At 40.6% G+C, this 16,122-nt stretch overlaps 1 protein-coding gene across 6 annotated transcripts in view; it reads right to left on the reverse strand.

Moving 5' to 3' along the window:
- NHSL1 (NHS like 1) overlaps positions 1–16,122 on the reverse strand; it is a 215,462-nt gene that overhangs the window by 22,439 nt on the left and 176,901 nt on the right. For all 6 annotated transcript variants that reach the window (XM_036316583.1, XM_036316581.1, XM_036316582.1 and 3 more), the window contains exons 3-4: positions 14,139–14,263; positions 1,094–1,286 (exon numbers count right to left, since the gene is read on the reverse strand). In XM_036316583.1, coding sequence (XP_036172476.1) covers positions 1,094–1,286; positions 14,139–14,263 — 318 coding nt within the window. The remainder of the gene's footprint in view (positions 1–1,093; positions 1,287–14,138; positions 14,264–16,122) is intronic.

Here is a 16,122-nt window from a genome sequence, read left to right on the forward strand (position 1 = left end):
TTTAAAAATTAACCAATGCCATGGCAAAAAGCTTTGTAATGGCAGTCAACAGTAATAGTCTCAGAAATGCAGCAAGTTTGCTACGGTTTTCACCCTACTTTTTAATGAAAACTCATCCTTACTGGTCACCTGATTTCTTTTAGATTCTAGCCCTGTAAGCCATGCTTTGTATGGACTGATATCAATGATGACGATCAGTACTCTATTTCTTTCTACCACACAGTCCAATGGCTGAAGCTATTAACCCTTAACACATCTATTTTGCACTGTGTACATGCCTACCAACGTGATAAAACAGGACAATTTTGATATTTTTAACAGCTCATCTAAGTTTGTGAAATACTGACTTTGAACTTCATGTACCTTGTAATTTGTCACCTTTAATTATCACAGGTGATTCAAACTTGAGCATACTATTCTAAAAGAACTTGAATTTTACACGTGGCGATTTATATTCTAAAAATTTATATTAAAAAATTAACTTTTATTTGAAGATTGTAGAATTCAAATTTTAGGGATCAAAATATAACTTTATCATCCTATTGAGTTTTCTTTAAAATATGTTTTCTAGTTATTATTGTTAATTCACTTGATATTTTTATTTCAAGTAATTTTTCCCTCTTTTACCTGAGAAAACAAAAAGGTAAAATCTATCATTAAGAAATATCACAAAATTGTTGTTTTTTTTTTAACTTTTATAAATATTACTTAAAATAGCCCTTTAGGAAAAAAAAAAACGCACATAGTTTTTCTTATCCAAAATCACATTTAGAATATGTCTCCATATAATCAAAATATATTTTAAAGGTAAGTCAATTTAAAACGACAGGCTTTAAATGAGTGGCTGGACCACGGAGTTCTTCCACATCAATCTTTGGTGACACAGTCTTCTAACTTAAAAGCAATAGTTATTTTACATGTACACATGTGCACAAATATGTTTTAGTATTCCCTTCATTAAGTAAAGGAATATACACATATTACAGCTTTCCCTCTGATGCATAAAATGCTAAGTGCATATGACAGCAACAACAGAAAGCCACAGCCACTCTCCGGAGTACATTATGAACCTTGTCTACACAGCGAAGCATACCGGTTATGTTAATAGGAACCACATCAGCCTGGACTGTCTGGGCGTGCAGTCGCATCTTCTCTTCTGGTGTTGGCAAGGGAAGAGACTGGGCCCAGTTCGTCTGAGAATTAAGGTCAGGGAAGTCACTTGAGGTTGGCGTTTTAGGTCTCCTGATGGAAATATGTCTTTCCTCTTCCAAGGAGGAGATAGAACCCTGTAGGCAGAATGAGGAAAAAGAAGCCACAGTGTATAAAGAGATGACAGAAACATTTTTTTAAAATTTAAACTGATTTGAAGCAAAAAAAATAAACAAACAAACAAAAAAACACCTGGTCACATTTAGGAACAGAAGCAATGGTTTGCAAGAACTCTCTCTGCTCAGTATCCTGAGCATGACCCGTAATATTTATGATTTGCAGAGGCCAGTCTCTAAACCATGACTGTGAAAGGTTTTGCTGACCCACAGAATCTTAAGTTCTTCCTGTTTCCTGTGGTCAGAAGATTATGGATTCAGTTTAACATAAGAAGCCCAGAGACACAACACGGCTGTGACCATCAATTTCCATTTTTATTAAAATGTAGTTTGGCTCAAAATAATTTCTAGCCTCAATCTCATTTCCTTTAGGCTCTGGCCTCAAGGGACATTTAGAAAATGATAGAGCTATTGTTGTTTGACTAATTGTACTCTTCTGAAACCATTTATATGGAAAAATATTTGTGTGAAATTGTTTACTTATAAGAAATTGACTAAAGCTGTGCTCTGAGCCTTATCAGAATTCCATGAGAACATTTCTAGCAGTGTCGGTTTTGATACAGATTAACATCCTAACTGGGGACCGTCTGTAATACCGTTCCTCCCATAACATCTTAAAAAGTGTAAGCAAGTGCCCTAACTGGTTTGGCTCAGTGGGCAGAGCGTCAGCCTGCGGACTCAAGGGTCCCAGGTTCGATTCCGGTCAAGGGCATGTACCTTGGTTGCGGGCACATACCCAGTGGGGAGTGTGCAGGAGGCAGCTGATCAATGTTTCTCTCTCGTCGATGTTTCTAACTCTCTAACTCTCTATCCCTCTCCCTTCGTCTCTGTAAAAAAATTTAAAAAAATAAAAAAAATATGCATTTTGGCAAGCATCTGATGATGGCCCCGTGGCAACTGGGTTGGTGAGAAGGAAGCTCCAAGAATTCAAAAGAAATACACTGTGCTCAGGCACAACAACAAAAAGGGGTAATTGACTTTTGTTGGGAGATGGCAGTTTATAATAAGAAAAAATGTATGAGAACAGTTCTTCAAGTTGAAAGCATTTAAATTACCACCTATGAAAACAAGGCACTTAAAAGAGTTTTATTTAAGAATAAAAAGTCAGTGAATCTTCCCAAGGGAACACCTATAAAACCCGGACCCAGGTCACTTCAGCAGCTCTCCTCTCCCCCAAAGCAAGGGTAACTGCTGTCCTGACTTCTAACATCACAGCGTCCTTGGCCTGTATTGAATTTTCTGTAAAGGAAAAGTTCTGCAGGTCTCTTTTGTGACTTCTTTCACCCAACATTTGATTTGGACAGATTGATACTTTTTAAAAAAATACTTATTTTTTATTGATTTCAGAGAGAAGAAGGGTGAGGGAGGGAGAGATAGAAACATCAATGATGAGAGAAAAATCACTGATCTGCTGCCTCCTGCACGCCCCCTGCTCCCCAAATGAGAATCAAGCCTGCAGCCTGGGCATGTGCCCTGACTGGGAATCGAATTGTGACCTCCTGGTTCATAGGTCAACACCCAACCACAGAACCACACCACCCAGGCAAGGATTGATCCATTTTTAAAAAGCATATGTTGATGCCTTTTTGGATTAAATGCAAGTTTTTAAGAGGACATCAGTAAGAAATCTATAGAAACCCATCATTTAGAAATCTCAAACACTTAGAAGAGAACACTGTCATCATTACTGTTAATGAATTAACCTACCCACACAATACCTGTATTTATTCTACAAGTACCGCACTCCACAATCTGAAGAGGGCTACACAGAACAGATGAAAATGGTTTGGCGTGTTAGGGATAGGGTCTTAGGTGAAGAATCCAAACACCGGAGTCTATTCACTTTATAACTTACAGTCAAGGGGCCTTTAGGCTGTTCCTAAATGTTGAGGTCCCTTGCTGTAAAATTGGAATATCTTGTTCTCTTAGGACCTCATGAGAGGATAGCTGTGGAAATGTCTAGGACAGTTAAATGTCATGGCCATAAAGGTGGTGGTCATATAAATGCGACTTCCTGAAAACAAAACCATGAATTGACAAGTACCTGCACTTTTCTCTTATTGCAAGACTATCCATAATAAATGCATTATAGAAATAAAAATATAAATTATATAACTAGACATCTCAGTATTTTATACTTGAAATTCTTAATGCATAAAACATGTAAAATGATATTCTACTTTCTTTTTCACCTAAAGAAACTATAAAATGTCTGTAATTAAATAACGAACATACTCAAGTGGAGTATATGTTACTGACATCTTAATCATGATACTAAATTACACCATATCCATTCATGTTTGATCTGACACTAGTTACAGCTCCTACAGATCCTGAAAAGACAAAGGAATGTTTTGAGTCGGCCGCAGCAGCGAAGCCAGGCTGACATAAATCAATTATTTCTGCCCCCTTTGCAGCTGTGCTACTCTTGTTAAGTTTGATTTATAATACAGATTCTCTACTCTTACACTGTAGCTACACATTCACATAAATAAAAGAACATTTTGAGAATTTCATATCAATTTGTGTAAAGGTCACATGTCTGACGTTGAAGCTTAATCCAGTAAATTAAAAGGTCACTCGAATTTTCTGACATATTTACATAGAAATAATTCCCCAGGCAACCTTGAAATATAACACAAATTTCGAAGGCCGTAAGAAGCACATCCTAACTGAAAGTTTTAAAAGAAAGGAAAGCTTCAGATGGCCAGAGAATAAACAGCACGGTGACATCCTGCGGAGAGGGTTCCCGTTTCGTGTGACGTCCGCTGGAGGGACCTGGAGGAGCTTGGTTCTGTGGTTTGCATGTGTCTCAGCGGTGCTCACCAGGCCTCGTAACCTACTTTTCTTTCAGTTGTCAGAATCGATAACTACCACAGTGGAACGGTACTTCAGTGAGCTTCGTTACCATGGGACGATCACCAGGGACAGCTCCAATGTGACAACTGACAAAGATCATCTGTTTTGTAAAGTGCTCCCTTCATTTCAAGAAAATTTCCCAGACCAGCAGGACACAGGTAACGTTACGTGCAGAGTGACTGTTAGATAGTGCTACAACCTACTGAAGAAAATTAGAAAACCAGGATGGTATGACTTCCAAAATGACCTGACCTATGCCTCCTAGTATTTATAAATGCAGCAGGAACACAGAAAAAACCTCCTGCATCTCAATGGCAGAACACAGCACAAGTACTGACAGACATGGGAATGCTCCCGGTGACTACCGTAGCCTCTTTGGCCTGCACGCTTCTGTCCTTGTTGACTACCCTCCCGTACTCCTCCCCTTCCAATAGTGGATTTCCCAGCACCACAGCCAGGTCATGGTGCTCCTCCTCTCAAACCTCCCAGATTCTTACTATGGCCTACAAAACCCTACGTACGTGCTCTATGAACTGGCCCCTGCCAACAATGACCTCATCTCCAACTAGTCTGTCCCTTGTTTATTCTACTCAGTCACATCCTCCTCCACGAAGTTCCTTGTACACATCACGCACACTACTGCCTCACGGCCTTTGTACTTGTTGCTCCCACCACTTGACATGTCCTTCCCTCAGACATCCACACAAGTATAATCTTCTTATTCTTCAGGTGCTTAGTTTAGTCAAGAGTCCCCTTCCTGTCGAGGTCTTAGCTGTTCACCCTACCTAAAATTTTAACTCCTTCCCAAGATTTTATATCCCCTTTTCTGCTTTCTAAGCTTCTCTTTAATACACACATATCACCAGTATGCACATATTTTAGTTACTTATCTTGCCTCTCCTATGAGAATGTAAGTTCTAGGAGCCTTTAAATCGGAACTGTAAGAGTTATGTCAGAATTTTGAAATAGCTCTTTGTACAGTTTGGCTCAGTGAATAGAGCATCAGAACTGTGGACTGAAGGGTCCTGGGTTCGATTCTGTTCAAGGGTACATGCTGGGGTTACGGGCTCAATCTCCAGTAGGAGGCATACAGGAGGCAGCCAATCAATGATTCTCTCTCATTGTTGAAGTTTTTATCTCTCTCTTCCTCTCCCTTCCTCTCTGAAATCAATAAAAATAGTTTTAAAACATAGAAATAAAAAAGGGACCACCATCTAGTAACTGATTTCTACATGGCTTTCCCAGGGTGACAGGCTTTAAAGGAACTGGTACCTCATTTAATTTTCACAGCACTAGTCTCACTTTACAAATAAGAAAGTGGCCTAAAATAACTTTACTTCTGGAAAGTTCAAAAGTGGGCAAGTGGAATGGAAACCCTCAGTATAGGGTGAGTTACTTTTTTAAACACTGAGTTTGAAGTTGCCTTGCTTTCAGAACTTAAATGCAGTTTTTAAAGCTGTTAATTGGTCAATAATGTTCACCAATAGCCCATAATCTGGTCCTGGAAGGAACCTAGAGTCACCAATAAAACTTAAGAAACCACTATTCCTCGTGTCAAATCTCTTAATTCAAACAGGGAGATCACCTGCCCTCAGTGGTGGTTGTGTAGATTCTGGATGCTGGTAGACCTGCATTTCAGAGCCCACCAAGTCCTGCTGGAAACCAGGCAGCCTCCCACCAGATGGACAGTGGAGCCTGACGTACAGTCTCTTTGGCAAATGGCCAAGTTACCAAAGAGTAGGCTGAACTGTGAAACACAGATTAGCCCAGGCTTTAAAAAAAAAAAATCTGCTATGCTTTTAAAAATTGGAAAATATTCACTTAGCAAGTATTACATAAGAATAGACATTGAACTGATGAAACAACATAGGACACTATTGAAGAGGACACCAACATACATTCTAGTCCTTTTAGTCTTTGGTGATTTTACTCCCAAAATTATATCTCTTTTGGGTTGACTCTTGGTTTTGAAGATTCTAGATAGTTTTATAAGGTGTCAAAACCACGTAGTCTTTCTTGGCTACATGCTGCTTCTACTCAGACCCGAGAGATCCTGACTTACAATTGTTCTCTCCTTTTCCTTCCCCAATCCCGGACCCAATCTCAACAACACAGAAGACCACGTGTGGTGGACATGGATCCACACAAAAGCACAGTTCATGGCCCTCCCAGCAACTCCATGATTTGGCTGGGAGGTGGTTTTCATACCCACGTTATTAAGTAACTAATTGTTCCTTCTCTCTTATTCAGCATATTAGTCCCTTTATCACAAAACCTAGACCTTTAAGGACTCTAAACTTTCTTACCACGTACTCCAGGTACTGAATTAAAATAGTCTGGATTTAAACTATCCCATATTAAGTGTTCTTTTCCTCAAAATAATGAAAATAGGTAATTAGAGTATACATTTTAACTGATATAGTAATTTCTTATTTTAATGATCTTTTGATTAGAGTAAATCATAGATCCAAAGTATATAGTACAACATAATGAATATTTAAGAACTCGCTACCCAACCCACGCTCACAATATTACCAGTAATTGCATCCACCTCCACGCTCCTCCCTGCTTCCCCAGAGGTAACCACTCTCCTGAACTGTGTGTTAATCATTCCCTTCCTTTTTGTTAATAAGTGTGTATAAATATGCCTAAATTAGGTGTTTATATTTATTTGGACTTTTATAAAAATGGTATCGTGCTCTCTGCACTGTTACTTGTTTTCTAAGACACATGCATATTGTTGTGAGCCTGCAATTCACTGGTTTCACTGGGGTACACACTGCATTCTAATATCACATTTATTATCCATTCTTTTTTTTTTCTTTATTAAGGTATTACATATGTGTCCTTTTCCCCCCATGCCTCCCCCTCCCCCCCATGCCCTCATCCCCTCATCCCCTTGGTGTCTGTGTCTGTTGGTTAGGCTTATATGCATGCATACAAGTCCTCTGGTTGATCTATTCTTTGACTGACTGCCTTTGAGCGTGAAGGTGGTGCTATTAATAATTACACAGGACAGCAGCTGTAAACCAGGGTTGTCCTGATTAAACCAGAACATGTGGTTTATAACTCTTTACAGTTGAGGAAACTGAAGCTCACGAGCAATTTAGCCAGGAAAGCTGGCCCAGACCAGCACTCCCAAGCATCATGTTATGTAAGCCTCCGGCATTTGCAGTTACAGAGCAAGGCTGCTATCCTTTGTATTCTTCAAAGTCCTCCTTTGATTCAAATATCTCTTATCATGGAAGGCTAAAACAGACCCCAAGATGCCAGTTCAAAGAATAACAGGAAATAGGAGAGAAAACTTCAGTTTCTATCAATACTATTAAAGCCAACTGTTTATTGCCATAATCCAGCCTCATTTATCTGTTTGGGGGTGAATTTTACACAAGAGATTGAGTAACTCATGATTGACATGCTTTCTGCTGAGACAATGGGGCCTCTATGAACGTTTCTGTGACTCGGTGAACATATCATCAAATATAACCTCCGACAATGGCAGTTGGAGAAATGCCCTATCAACTCAGGATGTATTTTGGCATCTATAGCTGAACTTCCTTCAAATACCTGAATAACCTCTTTAGTAGTACCTGGCACAGAATGAAAACTGAAAGAACAGAACAGAAATGTCAAGACTAGAACAACACTAAAGTAATGATTTACTCTCTGATTTTGCGGATGAATAAAAAGTATTTTGTGGATTCCTACATCCCTTTGCGACAGCATTTTTCATGCAGCATGTTTAATATTTAGGTGATGTACAGAACATACATAGTTGAAAACACTTCAAACAATTTTTTTCTTGTCACACTACATCACCACTTTGAAAGATATATATGGATATCATTAGCAAAATACCTTTCTTCATACCATAAACTTGAGGTTTACTTGGCAAATGCTTTGCATTTATTATTCTAAAATAATTATCCAGAATAAATAACCAGAACAGATGTCTTCTAGGTTCTCTGTTCTAACTTATATGTTCTTAACCTTCACCTTATTAGCAACTCTCATTTTAGGATAGGGCTTCTGTCCTAAACACATAACAAATGCTTAGTATTTGCTGAATGCGAGTAATGCTTTTGTTCTAAGCACCGCTTTTGATGTCAGAGCATCTGTAGCCTAAACATTTAACTCATGTGTCCCTTCTACAGACAGTCCACTGGTCTCCTCACCTTTCATCTCCATCCCCACCACCTACCTAGGAAATACAAAGAAGGGTTTTCCCAATAGAATTTTCCCTCCAATCTGACTTCTACAGACTCTGTTCTTAACAATGACCCCAACTGTTAGAGCCACTACTAAGAACATGAGTTGTAGTTAGGGGCCTTGGTCTTAACATGGAGACCATAAACTGCTGGCTGGGAGCCCTTTATAGTTACTGGATTCCCACCTGATTTCAAGTGCCAACTTGATCAGGTACTAAATCCCATGCAGACTAGGGTCTATTTCTGAACTTTACATACTGTTTTTAATGTTTGGTCCTACTCGTCTGTACATTCAGAGGCCACACTGGAGTAATTCCTGACTCCATGGGTCAGCACCTGGCCACTCTTCCTTCCTCACTGCTCTTCAGTTGCACAGCTTGTCCAGGTATGAACCTCAGGTCAGCCTCATCAGTCCCTCCCTCCTCCTTCCACCCCCTAAATAACTCCAAACCAAAACACAACTGCTCAAGTTTTTATTGGTATTGTGTTAATGTTATAAATTAACATGGGCAGAATTGACAGCTTTTGATATTGAGTCCTCTAATCTCAGAGCATATGTTTTTTCATTTATTCAAATCTTATTTGTGGTATTCTATAGTATTAGAATTTTTTCATATAGGTCTTATCCTTTTTAAAAAATATGTTTTTGTTGATTTTAAAGAGGAAGGGAGAGGGAGAGCAAGGTACAAACAAGTGGAAGAGCTAAAGCTCGAAATTTGTGGATGGAGCGAGCTCCTATTCCATCTCCCTGCTCAAAAAATCCGTATCAGATGTTAAACTGCCGAGAAATGATAGAATAAGGTACTTCTTCTTTTTTTTTTTATAATTTTTATTTCTTGAAGTATTACAAAGAGTATTACATATGTCTCCCCACCCCCCCTTGACATTTCCCCGGCCCCTACCCCCCCCCCCCCCCGGTGTCTTGTGTCCATTGGTTAATCTTTTTTTTTTTTAATTAAATCTTTATTGTTCAGATTATTACATTTGTTCCTCTTTTTTTTCCCCCCATAACTCCCCTCCTCCCAGTTCCCGCCCCACCCTCCGCCCTCACTCCCCACCCACTGTCCTCATCTATAAGTGCACGATTTTTGTCCAGTCTCTTCCCGCATCTCCCACACCCCTTTCCCCCCCAGGAATAGTCAGTCCATTCCCTTTCTATGTCCCTGATTCTATTATAATCAACAGTTCATTCTGTTCATCAGATTATTTATTCACTTGATTCTTAGATTCACTTGTTGATAGATGCATATTTGCGAGAGAGTTCATAATTTGTATCTTTACCTTTTTCTTCCTCTTCCTCTTCTTAAAGGATACCTTTCAGCATTTCATATAATCCTGGTTTGGTGGTGATGAACTCCTTTAGCTTTTCCTTATCTGTGAAGCTCTTTATCTGACCTTCAATTCTGAATGATAGCTTTGCTGCATAAAGTAATCTTGGTTGTAGGTTCTTGGTATTCATCACTTTGAATATTTCTTGCCACTCCCTTCTGGCCTGCAAAGTTTCTGTTGAGAAATCAGCTGACAGTCGTATGGGTATTCCCTTGTAGGTAACTGAGTTTCTTTCTCTTGCTGTTTTTAAGATTCTCTCTTTATCTTTTGCTCTTGGCATTTTAATTATGATGTGTCTTGGTGTGGTCCTCTTTGGATTCCTTTTGTTTGGGGTTCTCCGCGCTTCTTGGACCTGTAAGTCCATTTCTTTCACCAGGTGGGGGAAGTTTTCTGTCATTATTTCTTCAAATAGGTTTTCAATATCTTGCTCTCTCTCATCTTCTGGCACCCCTATAATTCTGATGTTGGTACGCTTGAAGCTGTCCCAGAGGCTCCTTACACTATCCTCGCATTTTGGATTCTTTTTTCATTTTGCTTTTCTGGTTGGGTGTTTTTTGCTTCCTCGCATTTCAAATCATTGACTTGATTCTTGCGCTCCTCTGGTCTGCTGTCGGGAGTCTGTATAATATTCGTTATTTCAGCCCGTGTATGCTTAATTTCTAGTTGGTTCCCCAATATAAGATCGAGGGTCTCATTAGTTTTCTTGTAGATCTCATTAAGTTTATCGATGGCTTCTAAACAGTTCTTGAGAGACCTTAAAAGTGTGGTTCTGAACTCTCTATCTTCCATTGACAATTTTGTCCTGTTTCTTTATCTCCGCATTTTGTTATGCTTCCTTGGTGCACCCCCTAGTGGTCTTTGTTCGCAGTCTTATAGTTAAATCTTGATTGTTGTAGCTAATTCCAGGGAGGGTTTGACCTCCAGGCCAAGTGGCTATGAGAATCAGCTGTGTCAGCAGTGAGAGAACTTCTGTCCTCTAGGGAGGTGCTAATCTGGCGTTTGCCTGAGGCTATCCGGCAAATGCCTGTGTGCAGGGCTTGGGCGGGGCGGGTCGCACAGGATCAACAGGGTGGGCTGGAGAGAGCAGTTATGGCGGCTCTCAGTCCTGTCCCCAGGGGCTCTGCCTCTCTGAGTCCCAGCACCCGCTGCAAAGCTCAGAGAGAAAGCTGCACTCGCTCTGACCGAAGCCAGACAGTCCCGCTTCTCCCGTTTGAGTCTGGGTCCCTAAAGACTCGCCCGGATCTGGAGCTCAGAGTCTGCGCCAACCGCGCCCTCCGCCGCCAGCCCGCTCCGCGCACTCCGCACCTCAGAATTTGACTTCAGCACTGTGCCTCCTCTGAGTGTCCGTATGAGTTTCTCTTTCCTCCTAGTTGTAGGACTTCCACTCAGCCAGCGTTCCTGTGGTTCTGGGTGATGTCCCTTCCGTTTTTTGGTTTCACTTTTGAAGTAGTTGTTCAAAGCAGCAAACTCCGGCGTTAGCCTATGCCGCCATCTTGGTTCTCCTCCAGAATAAGGTACTTCTTATGCTTACTAGGACATGCCATGTCGTGTGCGTGTGTGTGTGCGTGTGTGTGTGTGTGTGTGTGTGTAATCATGATCCCTGACTTATTTCCAACAGGACAGGAGCCTTGTTTTCTAAGGGCCAATGACCTGTCCACACTCTCTCGCATGTTTGGGAGAGGCTGCTTGGAGGAGTCCGTGCCAATGTGCGTAAGAGTAGAAACTCTTTCACAGAGACTGAACTTCTCTCAGGCATCTGGGAACTAAATAGCTGTGTGAGAATTTAGAAACTATGCTTCCATTTCCCAGGAAGATCGTAGAATGTGGTCTTGGAATGCCGATTTGCCGATTTGCACCAAGGATTCTGCATACTCACTAGGCTGCACCCAGAAACCACCTGTCTCTCCAGGTCCCACTGTAAACTAAATGCTCCCCTTCCCTGAGCACCACAGAAAGGCTGAAGTACAGCTGGGTTTTTAAAATCTCACAGGTGAAGGAGATGGAAAAACACTGGTCAAAGGGTACGGGCCTTCAGTCTGCTATGAGCAAGCTCCTTGGGATCTAATGTATCCAGTTATGCAGGGTCCTCAAACTTTTTAAACAGGGGGCCAGTTCACTGTCCCTCAGACCGCTGGAGGGCCGACTATAGTTTTAAAAAAAAAACTATGAACAAATTCCTATGCACACTGCACATATCTTATTTTGAAGTAAAAAAACAAAACAGGAACAAATACAATATTTGTATTTGCATGTGGCCCACGGGCCGTAGTTTGAGGACCCCTGCAGTCCAGTACATAATACTGTGCTGTGTACTTGAAATTTGCTAAGAGAATAGACCTTCAGCGCTCTCATCTCTCTCTCTCTCTCTCTCTCTCTCTCTCTCTCTCTCTCTCTCTCTCTCACACACACACACACACACACACACACACGGTGACTATGTGAGGGGATGGATGTGTTCATTAACCTGAGTGTGATGATCATTTCATAAAGTATATTTTTGTCAAATCATCATACTAGATACAATTTTATTTGTCAATTATACTTCAATAAACCTGAAAAAATTTTTAAATCAAAACAACACCCTCATGATATAATTCTTCTGATTTTTTTTTTATTTTTCTAACTCATATCAACAAGAGAAAAAAATAGGCTTTTAAATTAAAGACCAGGTCAACTTTGAAATAACTGCTTTCCTATTATAGTAAGAAACTTTCTTTGTGTATTTTATAGTTTCAAAGGATTAACCTAATATGTCCAAACACCTTTACAGAAATAGGAAAGATATCCTATATAATAAAAGCCAAATATGCTAAGTGTCCGGTTGACTGGTTGGCTGTTCAACCAATCAAAGCGTAATATGCTAATGATAGGCTATCCTACACAATAAAAGCCTAATATGCTAAGTGTCCGGATGACTGGCTGGCCATTCAACCAATCAAAGCATAATATGCTAATGATATGCTAAGGTCGCTCAACCGCTCGCTATGATGTGCACTGACCACCAGGGGGCAGACACTCGGACCAGTGGTTAGCTTGCTGCTGGGGTCCAGCTGATCGGGACTAAGCAAGATGGGCTGGACACACCCTGGAGCCCTCCTGCGGTTCTTCACTGGCTGGCCAACCTCCTGTGTCCCTCCCCAGCTCTGATCATGCACTGGTGTGGTTAGTTGGCCTGGCCTGTGCCCTCTCGCAATCCGAGACCCCTCAGGGGATGTCGGAGAGCCAGTTTCAGCCCAATTCTGCAGGCCAAGCCGAGGGACCCCACTGGCGCATCAATTCGTGCACAGGGCCTCTAGTTCTGTAATAAAAACTTGGGTCTAATCTTCATTAGAAAACCAAAAGTTTAAGGTAGTAATTTTCTATTTTTGAACAACTGTTACCTACTTTTTTTCTCTGATGTTACTTGAGAGAGGATAATAAATTCTAGATAATGTTCTCCAAACAATAAGACTTTGATGTATTGACCTAAATTCCACTGAAATTTCTTAGGTTAATTTAAAATGGTTTCTAAAGCAAACTCTGTTCATCAAACCTTATTTGTTTAAGTAATTTGTGTCAGTCATTTCTTAATAAAATGAAAAATAAAACTATGTAAGTTAAAAATCTCCATACATTTTTATTCTTTCATGTGCATTTAGTACTGAGAAATATATTTGTCTTAAGTAGTTTGCACATATCACAAAAGATGGCGTGAGAAAAAGGAATGCAGATACCAAACAACATCACAAAAGCGAACTGCCCAGCGCTATCATATTAAGTAAAAGCACTGCCCATGCTGAATCTATGCTGCTATACTTAGAGCTCTTCTTTGTAATCTCACTAGGTTCTTGGTCACATGAAAAAAGCAAAACAACAGAAATAAGATACTTTATTTCTTTTACCCAAAAGAGAGTATTCAAAATGCACAAATATATTGATTATACTCCTTTAATAACTTCTTTGGATCAGGAACTTTTTTTTTCTTCCAGACTAATTTTAGCTCTCGAGAAAATTTACAAAAGATAGTACTGAGAATTCCTTGTGTACCCTTACCCAGTCTCCCTTAATGTTGATGTGCTGCAAAACCATGGCACACTTATCAAAACTAAGCCGTTTACTTGAGATAATACTATTAAACTAAAAAGCACACACACTTTGTTCTAATTCAGCCGTGGGCAAACTATTCGGCCCGTTGGAAATGAATAAAACTATTGAAATAAAAGACCGTACCCTTTTATGTAATGATGTTTACTTTGAATTTATATTAGTTCACACAAACACTCCATCCATGCTTTTGTTCCGGCCCTCCGGTCCAGTTTAAGAACCCATTGTGGTCCTCGAGTCAAAAAGTTTGCCCACCCCTGTTCTAATTTCACCAGTTTTCCCACTTATCTCCTTTTTCTGTTCTGGGATCCCATGTTGAATTTAGAAGCCTTACCTTCTGATCGGTTTCATCATCCTCATCTTGATACTCCTCGCTGGGTGGGCCGGCGCTGGCGAAGGTGGGTCCCTGGGAGTAGTACTGAGAGCTCCGGTAGCCATCCCGCCGCAGCTTATCACACTCTGCAGGGGGCACAGGACGGAATGCAGAAAGGGCGTTAGGAACCAGAAGGCCTTTACTCCTCTTTATTTACCGCTTCTGGTAACACTTTCCTAGGCATAATAAGACTTCAAAACAATAATAAAAATGAAATGATAAAAATGACTAAGAATTAGTACAGCAACTACTACACACTCCATGCCAAGCTCCTATATTTTACAGGGACCACCTTCAAACCTCACAGCAACGCTCCGCGTCAATTTTTGACACACAACTGCCTATGTAATTCCACATCAAAACCCGTAAGCAATCCTCGTGCTAGGCTTGTTTCCTAGACTTGTGTCAGCTGGAAGTGGCATGAGAAATCACTGGTGATAATGCTCTCATTTTAACTTTGGTGCCAAACAGCCTATAGTCATTGTGCTGAATTTAATATGAAGCTGGTGGCAGTCTGAGATGCCTGCCAGTCCACAGAGGAATGCCTGGCACCTCCGAGTGGCAGGTAAACAGGAGGCCTGATGCCCTGGATCACAGGGGGACTGGGGCCACTGGCTGCTTAGAGACTGGACATTGTCCTCAAGGAGGACCCACTGCACTAATTACTGTCATAGGGGCTGCGGTGGGGTAGGGGTGGGGAGGGGGAATGCAGCAGAGTTCCAAAGGCTTTTTAAAACTCCAAGAGCTGCTAGGTGGGCGTGGCTCAGTGGCTGAGTGTCACTTATGGGCCAGGAGGTCACGGTTTGATTCCTGGTCAGGGCACATGCCAGGGTTGCAGGCTCAAACCCTCATAGGGGGCGTATAGGAGCCAGCCGATCAATGGTTCTCATCATTAATGTTTCTATCTCTCTCTTATTCTCCCTTCCTCTCTGAAATCAACAAAAATATACTTTAAAAAAATAATAAAGCCCCAGGAGCTTTCCCACTACCCAGATGTCACCTTAGAGGAGCATTTACCTTGCAAAAGTATTTGCCACGGGGTTCCTTTAAATATCCAGCTTGCTAAAGGAGTGCCAAATGTGTTTGCTTTTGGCAAAGTTTCCTCTTTGCACAGCTTTACAAAACCATGTACGTAAAAGCACAGAACCAAAGTAGGCCACCTTCAGAATTCCTTTCAAACACTGGGATCTATGATTCTTCTTCAAAGAGGAGACAGTAGTTGCGTTCGTACACAGATAAAAATTCTCCAACCAGGGAATAAAAAAAAACCTCACTCTCCTTAGCTACCACACAGTGGGAGTGGAAAGTTTCCAATCCTGGACTACAAATCAGAGTTTTAAAAAGCCCACTGAAATAGCCATGAGGATCTTTAGAATGCCAAGCTAGCCCTGGCCAGGTGGCTCATTTAGTTGGAGCATTGTCCCACACACCAAAAGGGTGCGGGTTCAATTCCCGGTCAGGGCACATCCCTAGGTTGGGAGTTCCACCCCTGATCGGGGTGCCTATAATCAATTGATATCTCTCTCCCTCTTCCTTTCTCTCTCTAAAATTAATAAACACATCCCTTGATGAGAATTTAAAAACAAAACCCAACACAAATAGAATGCCAAGCTAATTTAAAAGTGCATATATAATCAAAAGATAGCAAAATATTATTACTTAAGTCACTTATGGGATAAATAATTTGTGGGCTGAGCTAGCAATCACTCTTACTATTGTGTAAAATGGAAATTTAAAAAAAATTTCTGCAACTTCCAGAACATACCTTATTTTTTAATAAGTATTTAACTCATGCTAACCTAACTCTTTTCAATGAGAGATATTTTCACATTTTCTCCAATATTTGACAATTTTTCTAAAAAAAAAAAAAAAAATAGTACAACCAGAATCTATACTAGAGATACTGTTACATACAGCATAATTAGTAGTTTTCAAATGTTATTCT

This window comes from Myotis myotis, unplaced genomic scaffold, assembly GCF_014108235.1.
Source record: "Myotis myotis isolate mMyoMyo1 unplaced genomic scaffold, mMyoMyo1.p scaffold_m19_p_7, whole genome shotgun sequence".
In the NCBI taxonomy this organism is placed as follows: Eukaryota; Metazoa; Chordata; class Mammalia; order Chiroptera; family Vespertilionidae; genus Myotis; species Myotis myotis.